The sequence below is a fragment of the Pleurodeles waltl genome, chromosome 1_1, assembly GCF_031143425.1.
Source record: "Pleurodeles waltl isolate 20211129_DDA chromosome 1_1, aPleWal1.hap1.20221129, whole genome shotgun sequence".
In the NCBI taxonomy this organism is placed as follows: domain Eukaryota; kingdom Metazoa; phylum Chordata; class Amphibia; order Caudata; family Salamandridae; genus Pleurodeles; species Pleurodeles waltl.
In genome coordinates, this window is record NC_090436.1 from 830,332,258 (window position 1) to 830,354,140 (window position 21,883).

The 21,883-nt window shown below is 46.3% G+C and overlaps 1 protein-coding gene across 2 annotated transcripts in view; it reads right to left on the reverse strand.

The window, feature by feature from the left end:
- TRPM3 (transient receptor potential cation channel subfamily M member 3) overlaps positions 1-21,883 on the reverse strand; it is a 1,350,903-nt gene that overhangs the window by 332,372 nt on the left and 996,648 nt on the right. For both annotated transcript variants that reach the window (XM_069228883.1, XM_069228872.1), the window contains exons 10-11: positions 5,435-5,535; positions 162-296 (exon numbers count right to left, since the gene is read on the reverse strand). In XM_069228883.1, coding sequence (XP_069084984.1) covers positions 162-296; positions 5,435-5,535 — 236 coding nt within the window. The remainder of the gene's footprint in view (positions 1-161; positions 297-5,434; positions 5,536-21,883) is intronic.

The window sequence follows — 21,883 nt, forward strand, 5'->3', positions numbered from 1 at the left end:
CCTTTCACAACTGCAGTGTTTTTCAGCTTGGTAAACCCATTTTTTCATAGAAGAAACGTAAATATGCAAACATTATTGTTTTTGGTAAACATGAGAAGGTGAACTCAGCATCTGAATTTGAGGAAGTTTAGTCATTGAAAAGAAGCTTTCCTTTAGCTTACCGTATTGTACAATTCCTCTAGTCTGGAGATGGTAAGGAAACGGTGCATGCTCACTCCATTCTCAATGAGTAGCTTCACAAAATCAACTCGGTCCAACACCAGCGCATCCAGCATTGCTTGCTCTAGGGAACCCACCTGCAATTCAAATGAGACCATGTGATTTGTCAGCAAAAACATTGAACGATTGCAGTTTGAAGGAATAGTTGGCTTTGTAAGCTTGTACATAGTGAGTTTACATAGCCGGCTCTTTGTCAAGATATACCCTCAAAAATGCTCCATGTACTCGAACATCTGTGTCAGTATGTCAAACCTATCTCCAGCTCTACAGAGGATCCCTCGAGATTGTATTCTTTCTTCCACCCTTTTTAATCAATATATGGAAGAACAACTCAAACATCGCGTTTGGCTTTTTTGCTGGCCTCACTAACCTCTATCTAAAAATGTTCTAAACCCCAAAAATTGGAATCACAGCCCAAGTGCTAGACGCTTCCCTATCCTGGATGCCAAAACATCATCTTAAACTCTTCCCTGGTAATACCGAATTCCTTCTCAACTCCCTTCCTAGCTGATTGACAAACGACCAAGAATGACAAACCACGCTGTTTTACCTGTCATCCAGCTTTTGTGGAATGCACCAAACCACTAGGCTTCCTCTGGGTCAAAATTCTGAAACTGAAAGCGCTTAGTGACTGCTAGGCCAAGCTGGCAGAGCATCAGCCCAATTATTTTAGTGGTGATGAATCTTACATCGTAAATTACTGCTAGTAGGTAAACCACTGCTAGTAAGAATTTCTAAATAACACCCAACTCGTTTCAGAGCATCCCTGCGTGCATCACTTGGAATGGCTACTAGTGGGAGAAAATGTGATCATATATTTTGAACTCTGATCACTCTCTAATGGCTATTCTTTAAAGGAAATGTGCTCTCAGACTAACTTGCATTATCTCTAAGGAAGACCACTTTGAAACCTGAAAATTTTCTTCCATAGAAACTTTATAAAGTGGCTAACATCAACTAAAACTCCCTTCATCTGGAAACCCCTTTTTTAAGAAGACAAAGACATTAAGTCAGTCCTTCTCTCGTCATCCCATGAGGTATCAGTACAAACCTTTCTCATTGCCCTTTCCAAAAGGAAATAAAAGCTCTAGAGGTTAGCACAACGGTACACCTTGAGGCGTTTATATGGCTGTCTTGTGATTATTTAGAGATATGCTGCCACTGTTATTGATTGCTTTAGTTTTTTCTGTTTTATATGTAGTCAGTACTCAGAAACAAGCAGGTACTTTGGTACAGAGTACCTGCACTTCTATTTTTCCATTTCAAGCACTGTGTATAGTGATCTTTTTTATGTCCTTACACTGTTTATTTCATCCTAGGTCAAATACTTTGGGGCACATTATGAACACTGCGGGATTCCCCGCCATGTTCAGGCTGGTGGTCTAAACATAGACCGCCTGCCTGTGGAAGACCCCGCCGGCCATATGATCAAAATTCCACTGGGCTGGCGGGCGAAAACAGTGTTTCTGCCAGCTGGCCAAGCGGAATGCTGGGCCTGGACATTGCTGACAGTTCCACATGGAACCGTCGTCAATGCCGCAGTGCGGCGGGTGCAGCAGCACCCGTTATGCATATCACCGCCCGTAAATTGGGCAGTGACCTGCGTGATGGTGCTGTGCACGGGGGCCCATGCACTGCCCATGCCAAGTGCATGGGCAGTGCAGGGGCCCCCAGGGGCGCCCCGGAGCACCCCTTCCGCCAGCCTTTCCCTGGCGGGTCGGATTGAGAAATCCACCATCGTCAGGAAGCCTGTCGGCCGTAGCCTGTCGGTGGCGGAGGGCCGCCTGTGGTGGTCTTCCCATGTTGGTAATATGGCGGTCCAGACCGCCATGCAGGTGGCAGTGTTTTCCACCACCACCGGCATGGCAGTCTAGACCGCAGTGTTCATAATGAGGCCCTTTGTCTCCAAAGAAGCTGGTCCGTTCTGTAAAATGCTGATAGTGAATGAATGAATGAATGAATTCATTAATGTATTGACATTCAAGAGTAATATAGGCAAAGCAAGCCTTCATTAGCTTTGCAGTAAAATCACAGAGATGCCACTCACTCTTTGGAATTGTAATGAAGTAATAGAGCAACCAGTAGAGGCAGGTAATAGCATGAGCAGGACAAGGAAGAAAGAGAAATGAAAAATGAATGGTACTACAGTCTAAAAACTTCTATAGAAAGTACCACAATAAAATCCTGAAAGATGCGAGTCATAAATAAAGTAAGTAAAAAATAAATACAGTTGGATAACACTGACACTGGTAACATGTCACATGCATCATGATCAACAAGTATACTCATGTAGTTGGCATCATGGGTACATAAAAACAACAAATCAGACACCTTTTAGCCACACAAATGTTAACACTGAAAACATACATAGAATCTCGCCAAAGAAGGACATATCTTTCATAGTGTTACCTAATATCCTGAATGTGTTTGGTTTCCTTCTTTTAACCTTAGATCCACCTGTAATGTTGTACTTTCAGTGCAGAAGCATATGGCTAATGTGTGTCAATATCCAAGCAAGAGAATTTGGTTGATGTGATAGATACAGAAAGTGTGTATCATTTCTGTTGACTCCTTTATGATTCAAGGTCTGTTGTGGTCAACCCCTCCTTTCCTCCACCTATTTGCAGTTTATGCTGAATAAACTGGCAACTGTGCGTGCATAGAAATGAATAATGCAGAAGTGCACCTTTGGTTATTCCTGAAGTATCCAGAGGACTGCATCCATAGCCAAACCGTTGATGTATCTTCCCAGATTGCCCCCAACATGGCTGAGAGAGTACAGAAGGGCTACCAAATTCATCCAGGAGACTACTGGGCGTGAGATCATCAATAGATTCTCTCAGTCATATGTACGGACTTAAAACCAGCAGGCCCGGAGCAAACACCGGGCTATCTAACCATCTAGTGCACTTCAGCGGGAGTGCCATCCAAAGAGCACAAACATTTGCAAGAGGATATCTCTCACCAACCCAGGATATAAGTGTCATCAGCCCTGGCAACCACAGTCACAAGAGTTTCTTTGGAAAAGAGAAAAAATGTACACTTGGAGATCTTCATCTAAACGGTTACAGCAGGCAGGCACACAGGAGGGAGTGATGGTGAATTTCAGCACCTTCACATTCCAGAAGAAAATGAGTCATTTGCACCACCTTGCTAGAGAGATAGTCAAATATGTTAAGCAATCTTGCCAAAACCACACCACAGCCTGAGCCCCCGTCTCCTGTTTAGTGGCGTAATAAAACTGGAAGGGCCCTCCTGCACAGAACGTGGAGGCGGCTCCCCTCCAGGCTCACACTCGGCAGGTGCTGTTCCAAGGGGGGGGGCCTGAAATTTGGGGGGCCTCTTGCACCGCAGGGACAGCGGGGGCCTTTGTTACGCCCCTGCTCCTATTCCTTGTCCTCCTACGAGCGGTTCCCACAAATCAAGCATGTGGCCAAAGATATCTTTGTCTACATCCCGCCCCACAATTTCTCTAGAGCCAGTCTATGAGTTGTCGTGGCTCTTGGTGGCTGGGTAAATTGCCAACATGCAGGTCTTTATGAAGGGATTTACTGCCCTGCACAACGTACGAGCTTCCCAGAACAGATGGGTAACCTGCTTTTTCTCCTCTGGCACTTCATTTATATCATCTTCCACACTCTCTTATAAGTCCCCTACTGGTGTCTTCATGAACCTAACGCGCCCTCACTGGACTACGAGCAAGATTGCCATGAACATATTTCCCCAACCTAAGATCAGCAGGATAGCACTACATTTAGATTGGGGAATGCCTTGTTTTTTAATTTGAATTTTGCTTCTGTTGGGCATTTCAGTTCTCTTTTCAACATTTCATTTCCATTTTAGACATCTCCTTTGTAATTTGTTTTGCCGACTGCTTCTATCTTACTATTATTTTCAAAACACATGTAGGTTGATGACTCTTTCCTGGACTCAGGAAGTGTTTCGTAACTTTTCTTAGCCCTGTTTTGTACATCCCGGGGCATCTAGTATTCCACATTTCATCTTTGGTGAACCCATCTCCTTCCTCCCATTTACAGTTCATATTTATATAAAAAGCATGTATACAATTGTAACTTTGCCTTAGTCCTACCTGTGTATATCGTGCCTGTTGATTTAGGAATTCACTGTCGAAGAGGGTGTTTGGGGCACTTTCAAAACTCTTTGTACCACTTACTATACTAGAAGTATGCCCACATTTAGAAATGTACTAGGGGTGGGTAAAGGCATTGCTGTATGTGTGAATTTATGCAAAGCCACTTCCTATGGCATTCCCAGTTGAGCAGTAATCATGGCCTCTCCAGCACAGAACTGTGACTTAAGAAAGTCCTGCTTTCTAAAGTAGTAAATGAGCCTGCGTCCATAATCTGCACAGGATGAATCAGGATCTGTGCTATGTCGTATCAGATGTGTTTACAATGAAAGAATGAATCAACCCCACTGTCTTTACATCGTGGTATTTAGCTGATATACTGGCTGAAAAAAATGAATTTTCCTTATTGAAAATATGCTTATACCCAGCTTCCTTGAGTGTCTGGGAAGTGGAGTAGAATCCTTTGCTAAAGTGCTGCAGTGTGGTGTGTGGTACGTAATGTGAGGAACATGACTTTTTGCGATACAACGTTTGACACTATACCTCAGTTAAAGGTTGACCACAAACATGATATCACATGTAGCTCCCTCATTCCCTACCCAATGTTTGCTAACATCATAGAACTCTGGCTATTACAGAATTTCCAGTCAAGGATTCGGTTCAACCACATCTCACCAACAAACTAACTAGTCATTCTGAAAACACCCAGTAAGGCAGTGCTTAATTTGTGCTTGTCATTTCCGGTGCTAAGCACCAAGACTTATTTTTGAGGGCCGGGGCTTATTCTTCTGCCTCAAGCATTTGCTGCGAGCAAAAGACACATGTTGGACAGACGGATGAAGGGTAAAAATAAAAAGCGTCACAATATGAGAAAGTAGAAAGCTGTAAAAGTGAGCCGAAGGGGCAGGGAGTGGCTGTAAATGAATTGAAGAGGCCCAAGATGGCTTAAGGATTACGCTGCCTCAGTATTCCGTATCGCACATTTAATTGCAGCAGCTGCGTGTTTAAGAGGAGGGCTTTGGGCACCGGCACGTTTTTATTCACAAATTAAGCACTGCAGTAAGGCAATGTAAACAAAGTCTTGTTAATTATTTACATATGTGCCCAGGGCACTGCATACTGTACCGGCCACTGCTGCCCATAAATGAAGATCTGGCTGCGTGCAATGTCGACTCTGTTCCAGGCTAAGGCAAGGCTAAGTTGGTCAGGAGCAGAGGCATTAGCACCTGGTTATAAAAAGGTATAGAGAAAACATACATTAAACCTACATCAAAGTTCACCAGCATCAGATCCGAAGAATAGCAAGCAAAGTAATTGAATGTACAGGTGAAAACAAGTCTATGGAATATCATTAAAAGGAGAATGACCACATTATGCACCACAGGCCTACACTTCAATTTGTGTCTGCAGTACTCAATACAGTCTCATTGCATCTGATAGTGAGTCTAAGTGCACATATTAATACTTGGCAGAATTGAACAATGTATGTTAGAAATGGGGACTTTGGTTACCCCCTGTCCAAGCAAGGACCCTCTCCCTAGTCAGGGTAAGTCACACACAATCCAAATTATCCTGTGCCCACCCTCTCGTAGCTTGGCACTGAGCAGACAGGCTTAACTTAGAAGGCAATGTGTAAAGTATTTGTGCAATAATTCATGTAATAACACAGTATAAACACCACAAAAATACACCACACAGGTTTAGAAAAATGTAGAATATTTATCTGATTAAATGCAGGTCAAAAAGTACACCTGGAAATATAATTTTAGAAAATGATAAAAATAGTCTTTAGTTCTTAAAAAGCAAGAAGTGTCTCTGGCAAGCACAAAGTACCTGGTTTGTGGCTAAATTCTCTGCGAGGGACCGCAGGAGAAGATACATGGAAAATGGGGAGGTGTGCGTCAGTTTCTCTCGGCTCACACAGACAATGCGTCAATGCTTTTCCACACAGCAAGAGCTTTGCGTCGATTTCCGGCACGCAGGCTTGGATCATCTTTGGGTTGCGGGGTATTTGGACGCCCCAGGGACGATGCAGAGAATTCCTGGGATTTCACATGAGCTGCGCCAATCTGGTGGGCGATGGGGGAACTTTCTGTCGCACAGCAGGCGCTGCATCGATTCCTCTTTGCAGGAAGTCAGGCTGTGTCAAAGTTCCGGTCACAACACTGGCGCTGCGTCAATCTCCACTCGGGGAGCCAGACTGTGTCATTCCGATTTGGCGTGCATGATTTTCTCACCACAGTGTAGGCTGTGCGTCAATTCGGGCAGGTTGGTCGTCGATTTTCGCTTCACAAGGAGTCCTTTGCAGAGATGAAGTCTTTTTTGCCATGAGACCAGAAAACAAGAGGCAAGCTCAATCCAAGCCCTTGGAGAGCACTCCCCAGCAGAGTCAGAGGGCAGCAAGGCATCAGGGCAACAGCAGGGCAGCAGTCCTTTGCAGAAAAGCAGTCAGGTGAGTCCTTTGGGAAGCCAGGCAGTTCCTCTTGACAGGTTGCAGGTTCAGGTCCAGAAGTGTATGAGTTGATAAGGTCAGAGGCCCTGTTCAAATACCCAAATGTGCCTTTGAAGTGGGGGAGACTTCAAAGAGTGGCTTAGAAGTGCACAAGGTCCCCTTTCAGTTACATCCTGTCTGCCAGGGTCCCAGTAGAGGGGTGTGGCAGTCCACTGTGTGAGGGCAGGCCACTGCCCTTCGCCATCTAAGTGTCAGGCCCTCCGCCCTCCCAGCCCAAAAAGACTCATTCAGTGTGCAGATGTGTGTAGGTGTGATTGAACATCCTGTGTTTGGGATTGTCTGAGTGAAATGCACAAGGGAGCTGTCAACTAACCCTGCCAGACGTGGATTGTAAGGCACAGAAGGATTTAAGTGCAGAGAAATACTCAATTTCTAAAAGTGGCATTTCTTAAACAGTAATATTAAATCCAACTTCACAAGTCAGCTGGATTTTGTATTACCATTCTGGTCATACTAAAAAGGACCTTGTTACTCCTTTCAGATCAGAATCTACCACTCAAACAATATATGAGGGTAGCCCTAATGTTAGCCTATGAAAGGAGAAAGCCTCACAGCAGTGTAAAATGAATTAAGGAGTTTACCACTACCAGGACATATAAACTACACAGGTACATGTCCTGCCTTTTACCTACATAGCACCTTGCCCTATGGGTTGCCTAGGGCCTACCTTGGGGGTGACTTATATGTAGTAAAAGGGGAGTTTAAGGCTTGGCAAGTACTTTTAAATGGCAAGTCGAAGTGGCAGTGAAACTGCACACACAGGCCTTGCAATGGCAGGCCAGAGGCATGGTTAAGGGGCTACTTATCTGGGTGGCACAATCAGTGCTGCAGGCCCACTAGTAGAATTTAATCTACATGCCCTGGACACATGTAGTCCACTTTACTGGGGACTTACAAGTAGATTAAATAGGCCAATTGGGTATGAACCAACGTCACCATGTTTTACGGGAGAGAGCATATGCACTTTAGCACTGGTTAGCAGTGGTAAAGTTTGCTAAAACCAGCAAAAACAGTTTCCAAAAAGAGGAGGGAGGCAGGCATAAAGTTAGGGGTGACAACCCTAAGGCAGTCAGGTCTAACATGTGTCCCACCCAGTTGAAAGTGGGGAGAGCAACCCAACCTCCTGGGAGCTCTCATCGCTAAGGCAAAAGTATCTGGAGAGACCATCAGCATTGGCGTGGTCAATCCCCGTACGATGCTCCACCGTAAAGTCCATCCCCTGTAGGGAAATGGACCACCTCAAGAGTTTAGGATTCTTGCCCCTCATCTGCATGAGCCATCTGAGAAGCCTGTGGTCTGTCTGAACCCGGAAGTGAGTCCCAAAAATATATGGTCTCAGCTTCTTCAGGGCCCAGACCACAGCAAATGCTTCTCTCTCAATATAACTCCACCTCTGTTTCCGTGGTAATAGTCTTCTGATAATAAAGACTACTGGTTGGTCTAGGCCATCCTCATTCAGCTGTGCAAGGACCACCCTTATGCCATGCTCTGAAGCATCTATCTGCACAATGAATTCTCTGGAGTAGTCAGGTACTTTGAGCATGGGGGCTGTGCACATGGCTTCCTTCAGGGAGTCAAAGGCTTTCTGACAAGCCTCTGTCCAGTTCACCAACCTAGGTTGTTTCTAGGATGTTAGTTCTGTTAAGGGGGCTACTATGGTGCCATATCCCTTAACAAATCTGCGGTAATATTCAGTGAGGCCTAAGAAGGCCCTCATCTCGGTTTGAGTTCTAGGTGGTTGTCAGGCCTTGATAGTTTCAATCTTGGCCTGGAGGGGCTGCACCTTGCCACCACCTACTAGGTGTCCCAAGTACACCATGGAACCCTGCCCAATCTGGTACTTACTGGCCGTGATGGTCAGGCCTGCCTATTGCAGGGCCTGAAGCACCTCCTTGAGGTGGAGCAGGTGTTCCTCCCAGCTGGAACTATAGACGCCAATGTTGTCTAGGTAGGCTGCGCAGAAGGCATCCTTGCCAGCTAGGGCCCCGTTAACCAACTGTTAGAAGTTAGCGGGGGCATTTTTCAATACAAAGGGCACTATTCTGAACTGGTAATGGCCCTCAGGAGTAGAAAAAGTGGATCTCTCTTGAGCCCCTTTAGTCAAGGCGATCTGCCAGTACCCTGGCGTGAGGTCAAACTTGGCAGCGCCGAGCCTGTCTACGAGCTCATCAGCTCGGGGATGGGGTGAGCATCTGTCTTTGTGACAGAGTTGAGACCCTGGTAGTCCACGCAGGACCTAAGTTCTGGCTTGGTACCGGGGGCAGCAGCCTTGGGAACCAACACCAGTGGGCTGGACCAGGGACTGCTGGACTTCTCTGTCACCCCAAAAGCCAGCATCTTGGCAACTTCATCCTTGATGCTGGACCTCACTTTGTCTGATACCCTGTAAATTTTATTCTTTACAGGTGGACTGTCTCCTGTGTCAATGTCGAGGACACACAAGTGTGTGAGTCCAGGAACGGGGGAAAACAGGGAAGAGAACTACTCCAACAACTCGTAACAGTCTCCCCTCTGATCTAGAGTCAGGGAGTCAGAGATATTAACACCCTCCACTGACCCATAACCTTCCTTTGCAGAGAGGAGGTCGGGGAGAGGCTCACTCTCCTCTTCCATGCCCTCATCTGTCACAAGAAGCATACTGACCTCAGACCTCTCAAAATGAGGTTCAGTCTGTTGTGGTGGAGAACCCTTGGGAAGTTTCTAGGGATCTTGAGGTCCACTAGGTTAGTGGCCTCCCCCTTTCGCTCCTTGACTTTGAATGGGCCAGTCCAGTGGTCCTGGAGAGCTCTAGGCTCTACTGGCTCCATCACCCAAACTTTGTCACCATGTGAGAATTTTACTACAGTGGTCTCCTGGTCATACCACTCCTTCATCGCCTCTTGACTGGCCTCGAGGTTGCTCTTGGCCTGTTTCCAGAAACAGTGTGTCTGGTTGCGGAGGGCCAGCATGTAACTGACCAAATCCTGGGGCGGTTTCTTTGGAGCTTTCTCCCACTCCTCCTTGACCATGCTTAGTGGTCCCCTGACAGGGTATCTATAGAGAAGTTCAAAGGGGCTGATCCCCACCCCTTTCTGGGGCACCTCCCTATAAACAAAGAAATGGCATGGCAAGAGGACATCCCACTTACGCCTCATGGCCTCAGGCAGGCCAGGGATCATGCATTTCAGGGTCTTGTTTAACCTTTCAACAAGCCCATTGGTTTGGGGATGGTAAGGGGTGGTAAACCGGTAGGTTACCCTACACTCACATGGACTTCATGTATGCTGACATGAAGTTTGTGCCTCTATCAGACACAAACTCCTTTGGGAACCCCACACAGGTGAATATCCCCATCAGAGCTCTGGTCACCACCGGTGCAGTCACTGTCCTTAGAGGGATTGCCTCTGGATAGCGGGTGGCATGGTCCATCAAAACCAGGATAAACCTGTTGCCTGGGGCAGTTCTGACATTGATGCCCACCCTTTCAAAGGGGGTGCCAATGACAGAGAGTGGGATCAGTGGGTCCTTGAGCCTTTTCCCTGTCTTCCCACTAGCCTGGCAGGTTGGGCAGGACCTACAGAAATTATCTAAGGCTACCCGCATTTGGGGCCAATAAAAGTGGGTGACAATCCTGACAAAGGTCTTGTCTTGCCCCAAATGTCCCACCAGGGGGGATGTCGTGAGCCAGGCACAGTAGGAAGGCCCAGTAACACTGGGGGAACAAATGCACATGTGCTGCCTGAGCAGCCAGTACCTTAGGCTCCCTGTAGAGGAGATCATTTTCTTAATATATGTGGTGATCGCCAGAGGCTTCACCTGCTGCTTGGGCTGAGGCCTGTTGCCTCAGACCCTCAAGAGTGGGGCACTCCTTCTGCACTTTGGAGAATTCCTCCCTGGTTGGCCCACCTTCCGCTTGCCAGCCAGCAGGCTCAGGCAGGTTACCCAGGGTGGCAATATCCTCCCCAGCTGGCTCAGGGGCCTCTCTTCTGGGACCCCATCAACCACAGTGGGACTATCTGGGGCCGGTTTCCCACGCCCCTTGCCCTTCCCTTGTGCAGCTGTCTGGGCCATTGTTCCAGGCTCCAGACGCCCTAGACTCCCTTCTGGGGCAGCCATGGATCGTGTGGTCATGCAGACCCGTTCAGGCAAACCTAACATCTCCAGGTGGGATCTGAGCTCTACCTCCTTCCAGGTAGTATGCTCAAGATCATTGCCTAACAGACACTCTACAGGCATGGCAGGACTCACAGCTACTTTTGGAGTACCAGATACCCCCCCCCCCTCCCACTCAATGGGCACCAGAGTTACTGGTAGGTGGCTCTCGCGATTGTCAGAAACTATGACCTGGTGCAAGGTATTAGGGATGACCTGCTCTGCTGACACCAGCTGACCCCTGACAGTAGTCATACTGGCTACTATGTCACACAGAGCCTCCACCCTTTGCCCCTTAATGGTGACCCACTGCCTATACTTGGAAGGATTGGTAGGCATGTGAGTTTTTGCCACCATTTCCTTACCTCCTAGGGATACTAGGGACAACTCTATCTGCTCCCCAAATCTAACTGGGACTGTCTCCCCCCCCGAGCGCTACACTAGCCAACCCAGGTGTCTGCCCTCCAGTGGGGGGCTGCACCCTCTTGGGAAAATGGGAATCACCCTTAGAGTGCCCATGCTTGAAGTACTCTAAGCATTTGGGTATAAACTTCCCTTTCTTCTTGTCAAAGAATCCTGACCTCTTCTCAGACTCAGGCTGTGACTGGGTACCACCACCACCCTGGGAATTGTTCTGGGGGCCTTTTGAGAACTTCTTATTCTTAAGTTTTTCTCCCCCCTTTCTTCTGGTGGGAACCCTGGCCACCTTTGTGGGTGCCCCCCCCCCAGGTACCTTTTTGGACACTCTGGTGCTAACCCAGAAGTCTGCCTCCTCAGCAAGCTTTCTAGGATCAGACAGCTTACTGTCAACTAGGTGCTGGCACAACTCTGTAAAGCAAACACTGAACATATGCTCTTTCAGGATCAAATTATATAACTCCAAATAGTCATCTACTTTACTGGCCGCACCCATCCATTCAGTGTCTTACTTGAGAAATCAAAAAAGTCTACCCAGTTCTGTGTGGAGAGTTTGGTGCTGTCCCTGAACCTCTGACGATATTTCTCAGGTGTCAGCCCAAACTTGGCAAATAAAGCAGTTTTCATGGGTGCGTATGTGTTTTGATCCTTTGAATCCAATGCAAGGAGTGTGTCCCTCTGCACTTCTGGTACATACCACCACAAGACTCCCCCCATTGCTCTTCAGAAACCCCATGAGCCCTTAGTGCAACTTCATAAGCAGCCAACCACTTATCAATGTCATCTCCCACCGCATAACTTGGCACTACATTCATAGGTGTATGTATATATATAGGCATACCCAGCATACATGCCATATATGGGTATATGGTATGTATGCTGCGACCATCACGGCTGGACTCAGACTGCCTTGCCTTGATATCCAGCTCCTTGAGACTCAGTTCATGAGCCAACAAAAGTTTCTTTTCAGCCAAGGCTCTAACAGCTTCAGCTTGTTTGGCTGCTCTCTCAGCCTCTCTCTCTGCTTTCCTCTCCTCTGCCTCCATGTTTAACTTTGCCATTTGCAGTTGAAATTCTCTCTTCTCCCTCCTCAAGGAAGTAGGGGTGGTCTGCATCCTGTGACATGTGTTTTGTGCAGCAGAGGCTCCTTCCTTTGAAGTCTAGCTTATTTACTCAGCCCCCTTCTTCCTCTCCCTGGCACTTCCAGGAAGCAAATCTCCTCCCACCAAAAGGCTATATTGTTATAGCCCAAGGCCTCGTCACACCTACCCAGGAAGCAGCTTGGATCAGGCTGTCAAAGGCTGACCAGCCAGAAGAGGCTGCTCCAGGGCTGATTTAGGTAACTTCAGGATAGTAAGCTCTAAAACGACTTTCCTGTAATAGTTATATTAAATCCAATCTTGGCAGGATGTTGGGTTTAGTGTAACAATTAATTTGATTGTTTAAATGGTGTGTCTAGCAAGCTCCAATCAAAAGTTAGACTTTTTTTAGGTAAATAAAGCCTTCACATGTTATCATATGGGGCTAGCAGCACTACAATAGGGATAAACAAATTTGGCTGTTTTTCCTGGCATATAAAGCATCTTTTGTATTGTCCCTGCTTTTTCTAATAAGGCACCCTACCATTGTGGCTCTTAGGGCAGACCTTAGCAGTGACATAAATGCAATAAACGTAGTTTGGGACTTTGGAAGTATGTTTAATTCCAAAGTCAAATTTGAACACAGTTTTATTTTAAAACCAGCTTACGAGGCAGCCCTGGCTTATAAATGACACCAGACCCCAGAGCAGTTCACCCCTAAGTGCATTAAGTCCACTGGGGGCTCTAAACCTACAAACCCTGTTATGTACTAGGGACTTACAGGTAGGCTGTCTTTGCCGATTAGAATTTTACCAATTACCAAATCCCTCTAGAGGACAGAGCACTGGCCCTGGGCCTGTTTAGCAAAGCCCAGGGCACTTTCAGAGCCAGTAACTATTAGACGTGGCATCTGTGGTGTGGTCTCCCCTAACCTTTTGTCTCTGTTTCCAAGGTTGTTGATGTATGCTGGACTCTGTTTTTGTTACTCTGGGCACTGCTATCCAGTGCTAAAGTGCAAGTGCTCCTATGTAAAATATATGTGTAATTGACTTTCCATGATTAGCATATTTGATATTAGATTTACTAGTAAATCCCTAGTACAGTGCACTAGAAGTGTCCAGGGCCTGTAAATCAAATGCTACTAGTGGGCCTGCAGAACTGGTTGTGCACCCACATAAGGAGCTGTTGGACATTTTAGTTTATGCAGGGTCATCCCCAATCTTTTTGCCTCCTGCCTCCTATTTTTTCTGACCTGTTGCTGTTGGCTTTTGAACTCTGAGCACTTTACCACTGCTAACCAGTGCTAAAGTGCATATGCTTTCTGTGTAAATTGTATTGTTGATTAGTTTATCCATGATTGGCATATTTGATTTTCTATTAAGTCCTGTAAATCGAATGCCTGTAAATCAAATGCTACTAGTGGGCCTACAGCAGTGGTTGTGCCAACTAAATAATAGCTCTGTAATCATGTCTCAGACCTGCCACTGCAGTGTCTGTGTGTGCAATTTTTAACTGTAAATCCGACTTGGCAAGTGTACCCACTTGCCAGGCCTAAACCTTCCCTTTTCCTTCATGTAAGGCACCCCTAAAGTAGGCCCCAGGTAGCCCCAAGGACAGGGTGTAGTGTATGGTTAAGGTAGTAATGTGTTTTATATGTCATGACAGTGAAATATTGCTAAATTCATTTTTCACCGTTGCAAGGCCTATCCCTCTCATAGGTTAGCATGGAGGCTACCTTTAAATATGATTAAAGTGTAGATTCCCTTTGGGAGCGGATGGACATGTGGAGTTTGGGGTCTCTGAGCTCACAATTTAAAAATACATCTTTTAGTAAAGTTGATTTTAAGATTGTGTGTTTGGCAATGCCACTTTTAGAAAGTGAGCATTTTCTTGCTTATACTGTTTGTGGATTCCCTGTCTGGGTCAGTTTGACAGTTGGGATGGTTGCACCTCACACTAGACAATGACACAAAGGGATCTGGGGTGTTGTCTGCATTTCCTGATAAGCCATCTGTGCTAGGAGGGAGGAGAGGAGTGGTCACTCACAGCCTGGAGAAGAGCTGAATAGCTGAGGAAGAAGAGCTGCCCTGCCTGTGACTGTGCTTTGTGGAGCTATCCTGCAGTTGCTGCTTCTGCAAGAGTAAGAGAGCAAAGACTGGACTTTGTGTGCCTTCCATCTTGTGAAGATCTCCAAGGGCTTGATTTAGAGCTCGCCTCCTGTTGTTTGAAGTCTCAGGGACAGCAAAGACTCTCACTCTGCCAAGTGGTGCCCATCCAGTTCCTGGGACCCTGAAAGGAGAAGCTGGCAGCCTAAGAGGAAGAAATCCACGTACAGAGCGCCGTTCGGGGAAAAGATCAACGTCACTCCGATCTGCGGCTGAAAAATCGACGCACCACTGGCTTCGCGGCTGAAAATCGATGCTCGCCTGCAACGCGACCGAAGAATCGATGCACGGAGCTGGAGAAACGACACGCAGCATCGCTGACAGAGGCTGGGAGATCGCAACCCACGCTGCGTGGTTTTCGCATCATCGTGTGGCTGGATTTCTGACGCAAACACCGCTGGGTGTGTAAAAACAACGCAAGGCCTGCCTGGACCCAAAAGTGCTGACCGGATCGACGCATCTCTCTCCTGCGGAGAGAAGAACCAACGCGCCCTGACCCGAAAAAAGGAGAAACGACGCAAGGTCTTGCTCGTGAGTGAAATCAATGCATCGCAAGCCCTTTCTGACGCACACTCACCCATATGTTTTTTTTTTGACGCACCCAAGGTACATTTTCACGCTAACAGTGTTAGTGTGTGTTTAAAATTACATGAAGACTCTTTTTGCTTTTTAATTGATAACTTGACTTGTGGATTTTTGTCGTTTTGGTCTTGTTTTATTGAGATAAATATTTCCTATTTTTCTAAACCTGTGTTGTGTCATTTTGTAGTGTTCTCATTAAATTACTGTGTGTGTTGGTACAAATACTTTACACCTAGCACTCTGAGGTTAAGCGTACTGCTCATGCCAAGCTACCAAGGGGGTAAGCAGGGGTTAGCTGATGGTGATTCTCTTTTACCCTGACTAAAGTGAGGGTCCTTGCTTGGACAGGGGGTAACCTGACTGCCAACTAAAGACCCCATTTCTAACAGTAGCCCTGTAAACATGGTTCAGACATGCCACTGCAGTGTCTGTGAGTGCAGTTTTAAACTTCCAAATTCGACTTGGCAAGTGTACCCACTTGCCAGGCCTAAACCTTCCATTTTTATACATGTAAGACACCCCTGGGTTAGGCCCTAGGTAGTCCCAAGGGCAGGGTGCAGTGTATGTTAAAGGTGGGACATGTACATATGTGTTTTACATGTCTTAACAGTGAAATACTGCCAAATTTTGTTTTTACTGTTGCAAGGCGTACCTTTCTCCTGAGTTAACATGGGGGTTGCCTTTAAATATTATCAAAGTGCAAATTCCCTTTGGGAGCAGATAGACATGTGGAGTTTAGGGTCTCTGAGCTCACAATTTAAAAATACATCTTTTAGTAAAGTTGATTTTTAGATTGTGTGTTTGAAAGTGCCACTTTTAGAAAGTAGACATTTTCTTGATTAAACCATTCTGTGACTTTGCTTGTTTGTGGATTCCCTGTCTGAGTCAGTTTGACAATTGGGCTGTTCGCACCCCTCTCTAGACAGTGACACAAAGGGAGGTGGGGTGTAGCCTGCATATCCTGATGAGCCATCTGTGCTGGGAGAGAGGAGGGAGTGGTCACTCACACCTGAAAGGGCTATGCCTGCCCTCACACAATGGGGTCTCCAACCCCCCGGTGTGTGTCTGTGCCCTGGCCTGGGCAAGGCAGGATCTCACGAACAAGAGAGACTTTCCATTGAAGTAGGCCTACTTCAAAGGCAGATAGGGGTATAAGAAGAGGACCCAAAACCCCTGAAAATTAGTTCACTTCGGGAATCAAGAGGAACCTCTGCCAAGGAGAAGAGCTGAAGAGCTGAGGAGAAATGCTGCCCTGCCTGTAACTGTGCTTTGTGGAGCTATACTGCAGTTGCTGCTTCTGCCTGTGAAAGGGGACAAAGACTGGACTTGGTGGTATATTCCTGCTTGAGAAGAACCTCCAAGGGCTTGGACTGAGCTTGCCCCCTGTTCTGAAGTCTCAGGGCCATCAAAGACTTCCCCTACCAGCACCTGGACTCTCTGCTGAGACTCCTGCCCTGACAAGTGGTGCCCTATCCAGTCCCTGGGCCCTTGAAAGAAGAAGCTGATGAAAATCCAAGAAAGCAGACTTCGGACCACTTGGGACCAACGCCGCTGCCGAATCCTGTGACGCCACCTGCAACTGACTCCGTGGTCCTCGCTGGAGTGCAAAGACCCTCTCAGGCCAAACACTGATGCAGCCCCGCCGAAGTCAACGACTCTGTGGAAGTCGCCGCACCACGTCGTGACCGATGCCGCCTGAAGTGCATGGATTCAAGGCTTCGCACCGCCACTGCCTGCCTCCACCGATCAGCAGCAAGGACCCGACGCCTGTTCATGACACTTGTGCTCCTCTGCCCCGCAGCACCAGAACTGACACTGCTTCGGATCCAGCGATGCTGCTATTCCCTGACTTCGCGCAGCAGATTGTTCTCACACTGTACTAAGGAACTGTACCTAGGGGTCTGCGTGACTCCATGCCCGGCGCCGTTGGCGTTGGATTGTTGGGCATAACTCCATCATGACGCCGTGTTATCACCTCACCAAAACATTTTGTGTTTCTAAGCGCTATTTTTGAAGTTAATGTTTAAAAATTCATAACTTGACTTGTGTATGTTGGATTTTTTGTTGTTTTGGTCTTGTTTTATTTAAATAAATATTGGCTATTTTTTTAACCTGTGTTGTGTCATTTTGTAGTGTTTTTACTGAGTGACTGTGTGTGTTGGTACAAATACTTTACACCTGGTCCCTGAAGTTAAGCCTGCCTGCCCGTGCCAAGCTATCAAGGGGATAAGAGGGGGTTAACTGAGTGTGATTCTCCTTTACCCTGAGTAGAGTGAGGGTCTTTGCTTGGACAGGGGGGTAACCTAACTTCCAACAAAGACCCCATTTCTAACAGTAACCACCAACATTAGTCAAAAAATGTGAGTGATCACTGCAAAAAGGATGACTTTCCTACAAGCACCCCTCCCCTGATGAAAGGTGATGGGTAACTAATCTACACCTTGGTACCCCTCTTCATCTAAGTAGAAAATCCTGGAAAGTCTTTTTGTACTGGCATGGGCAGTCCTAGGTCTGTGTTCCATTGTGAAGTCCTTTCCCTGTAGGGAAATGAACCACATCTACAAATTTGATTTTTCCCCCTCATCCGCATGGGCCATCCGAGACGTCTGTCAACAGTTTGAACTCTGAAGTAAGTATCAAACATGCATGGTCTTAGCTTCTTAAGGGACAAGATCACAGCAAAGGCTTCCTTCTCAATGACACAACATGTTTGCTCTCTGGGGAGTAGTTGCCTCCCAATGAAGGCACTGGTTGATCTTGACCCTCTTCATTCACTTGTGGCAGTACTGCCCCAATCCCTTCCCCTTAATTGCCAGTAAGAGTCTCTGTTGGGGAAAAAATTGTAAATGGAAGTAGGAAGGAGGAAGTACAAAATGACCCATTTATTGTATTGTTTTAGCTTTCAATATTGTTCTAATAATTTAATAATCATGGTCTTGGCATATCCGATCATGGGCATCTCTTGACATTTCTGTTCCTTCCTTCCACCTCACATCTAAATATGGAATTTAGAGCTGGAAATCATCTTCTCTAGGTCATTTAAATTCCCCCATAAATTATCACTTTTGTGTTTGTCGCAGCCTCCACAACTTATATCTGTATTTCTGTCTGTGCAGGACATACCTATCGGTGTCTTGAGACCAGATCCTATGTTCTGTAGTCTGCTACTTTGTAAGACAATGTAAGATATACTACCACCTTATTTTCCAGGGAATCGTTGGATACACTTCTTGTTGAATTTTCAACATTTGTGATCATAATTGATCTTACCCTGAATTAGATGTTTCAGTTTACTTTTTTAAAATAATGAGCATTTGTGCTTTGGCTTGCACTGTGTTTCTACTATTAGAACTGATGTGCTCTCTGTTTCTCTCATTGGTCTCAGATTTTGGAAAGGGTGATTTTCCTACTCAAGCAGCAACCATGATCTTTGCTCATTGCGAAGTCACAAGCAAACTCTAAATTAACTTGTACTCAACCCTCTAGCAGCTTGGCACAGAGCAGTCAAGCTTAACTTACAGGCAATGTTTAAAGCATTTGTGATATGCTTCAAACAGTAATACAGTGAAAACATCACACAACAAAAATCCCACACCACTTTAGCAAAATAGAGTACATTTTAATAAATAAACCAAGACCAAAATGACAAAAAGTCAATCATTAGAACCAGAGAGGTGCATTTTTTAAGATTTCATTGACTACAGCACCAAAAAGCCCAATGCTTTAAATGTGGATATCTGGTTGTGATCGACCAGAACAGTGTCACAAGTTCAGGTCAAATACGATGGAGTGTGGGTCAGCTACAGGGACCCACATAGGTCCTCTGAACAAAGTACCTCAATCCTGGTTGCTATGAGATGCGGAGTTCCGCGTACAGAATGTGTCACCGTAAAGCGGGGATGCGATGTCCGGACAAGGAGAAGAGTTGCGCAGTAGCGGTTCCAGGAAGCTGTGTTGGGCGATGTCCTTGCGTAGAGATGCGGCACACAGCAGCAGTTCGCAGGGGCCACTGTAGGTGCAGAGGAGTCCTTGTATGGAGATGCATCATGCAGGAGCTGTTACAGAGGGCTGCTATAGGTGATGCGAAGTCCTGGCATTGGGGAAGTCCATGCAGCAGAGGTGACGCATTGCTTCTGCTTGGGGTTGCACCACGCAGAGAGGAGATGCATCAGTTCTCCTGGGTCTATAGATGTGCTGTCAGAGCACCTTCTCGCACACTTCCCATGGTCCAGGGCTAGGGTGGCACCACTTGGCAGGTTAGGACTCGCAGTTGCATAGTTCAGGTGCTGGTTACAAAAGAATAGCCATTTTAGTCACTCTGGTGGTCCTTGCTTCAACAGATGTAGGTACAGTCCTTCTCAACCAGACGGGAGGGTAGCAGGGCAGGACAGCAGTCTTTCACAGCAGCAGTCTAACAGAGTGGCATTTCTTTCATTAGCACAGCAATCCTTCTTCCTGACAGAGGATCTAAAGGGCCAGAAATGTACTGAAAAGTAGGTGTCTAGGGTCCAGTGTTTATACCCAGTTGTGATTTGAAGTGGGGATAGGCTTCTAGAGGTCCAGGCACACGGCCGGACTGCGAATTTGAAACAGCCCTGGCAAAAATTATAAATGTAGCCCCCATGTGAAGACGTGCTAATAAGCGCTAGAACCAGAGCAGCTCTTTAAGTTGCCACTGGGATTGCTTAACATGCCCCACCACTCCTGGAGTCCGAAACCAGCCTCCATGTGTCAAAACCGGCCTCCTGGGACTCCAGCCTCAGGGAGGATTGCCCACTTGCCTGACTGGCCAGTCCGGCCACGCCCAGGCAGCCTGCCTTCCCTTTCCTGACTCTTGACTAACTACAGGGGAGTATACAGTCCTTTGTGTGGAGGCAGGATGCGGCCTATTCAAGTGTGAGTAGGGGTGTGCCCAGCTCCGCGCTCCCATCCTGTCAGTAATGGCCCATCCAGGCACACCTAAGCTTTCTATTATGTGTGGCTATCTATGGGGAATACATAAAGCCCAACTGCCAACTATACCCAGTCAGACCGCAGGCATTAAATGGCTAAGGCAGGAAAATGGCAACTTTCCAAAAGTGGCATTTTGAGAATTGTAACTAAAAAACCAACCTCGCTATAAGACATACTTTTTCATTACAATTCAAGAGACAACAAACATAACCTGGTAAACTGCTTCCATTAGGGAATTACAGCGTATTAAAGGTAATACAATAGCTCCAATGTTATCCTGTGGGTGACGCAGGCCTTGCAAAAGTGGAAAATAATGTAAGAGTTTTTTTGCTACCAGGCCATGTAAAAATTAAAAGTACAAGTCCTACTTTTTAAATACATTGCACACTACCCTCTGAGACACAGCACTCTGAGACAGGGTTAAAGTGCTGCTTAAGTGGGTGATACAACCGGTGCTGCTGGCCCACTAGTACCATACACGGCCAGGACAAAGGTAGTGCCACTTTACAAGGGACTTACAAGTAAATTGAATAAGCCAATTGGGTATAAGCCAATTCTACCATGTTATAAGGAGAGAGTATGAGCACTTTAGCACTGGTCATCTGTGGTTTAGTGCACAGAATACTAAAGCCAGCAAAAACAAATTTAGCAAAACAGGAGGGCTGACAGCAAACTTGTAAGGACGAAATCCACACCAAGAATGCCTAATCTAACATATAGGACTATATTCAACTGCAGAGGGCTACATTGGTTGCTAATAGCACCCTTCCTGATTCATTTTTTTATTTTTAAATTCCTGAACACAGTCAGCATAGCAGTGACGAACACATGCTTGGAACTAAAACATATTAGCTCACGTCCACAAAGTACAACTGAAGCCCCAACAGTAACTATGCTCCAGCATAACAACAGACGTAAGTGACAACTTTAATTATTTTAATTAATTCATTTTTACATATCGATTTTAATGCTTAACCAAAAACACCAGTGACCACCTTATTTATGTCAACCTAATGTTTTAAATCACTGTTTGACAGACTTTGTGACCACCAAGAACTGAATAGTAGCAAGCACAATTGTCATCATGTCGTAGATCACCTGAGTGCCTGCTTTTATTCCATTCCTGGGTGAGCCAGAAACTGCATGAGATTAGTAGTTGGTATATTCAGAGAGTGAGCGACCATCTGATGATCATAAGCAGGCAACTTCATTAAAATGTCTAGCAAAAGAAGAACTAAGAAATTTTAGTACATTCCAGAAGCAGGCGATAGTGCTAGTTTATTCAGTAAGAGTAAGAAACACTTAGAAGCTCACTTTGGTTCTAGAACAAATATTAGAACATTGGAATGCTGTGGACTCCATTGAAAACAATGGAGTGCTGCGGGCTTTTACTGGCCGGTAAAAGCCCGCAGCGCCAACATTCCAATGTTCGCTTTGTTCACAGCAACAGCTGTGAACAAAGCCTCACGGAGCCCGAGGGGATTTTAATCCCCTCTGGCTCCATGAACATTTTTTTTTTTAATAGAACATTCTGCCGTGAGTGGCAGAATGTTCTAATAGCCTTAGAACCCGCCGTAGAGTGCTCTACCGGCTATTAAAGTCCCTCTCCCTTGTTAAATGCCCTCGCCTTCGGCTTGGGCATTTAACGCGGGGAGCGGGCCTTTAATAGCCGGTAGAGCCCGCTACGGCGGGTTCTAAGGCTATAGTATGTTAGTACGACACACATTCCTCTCCA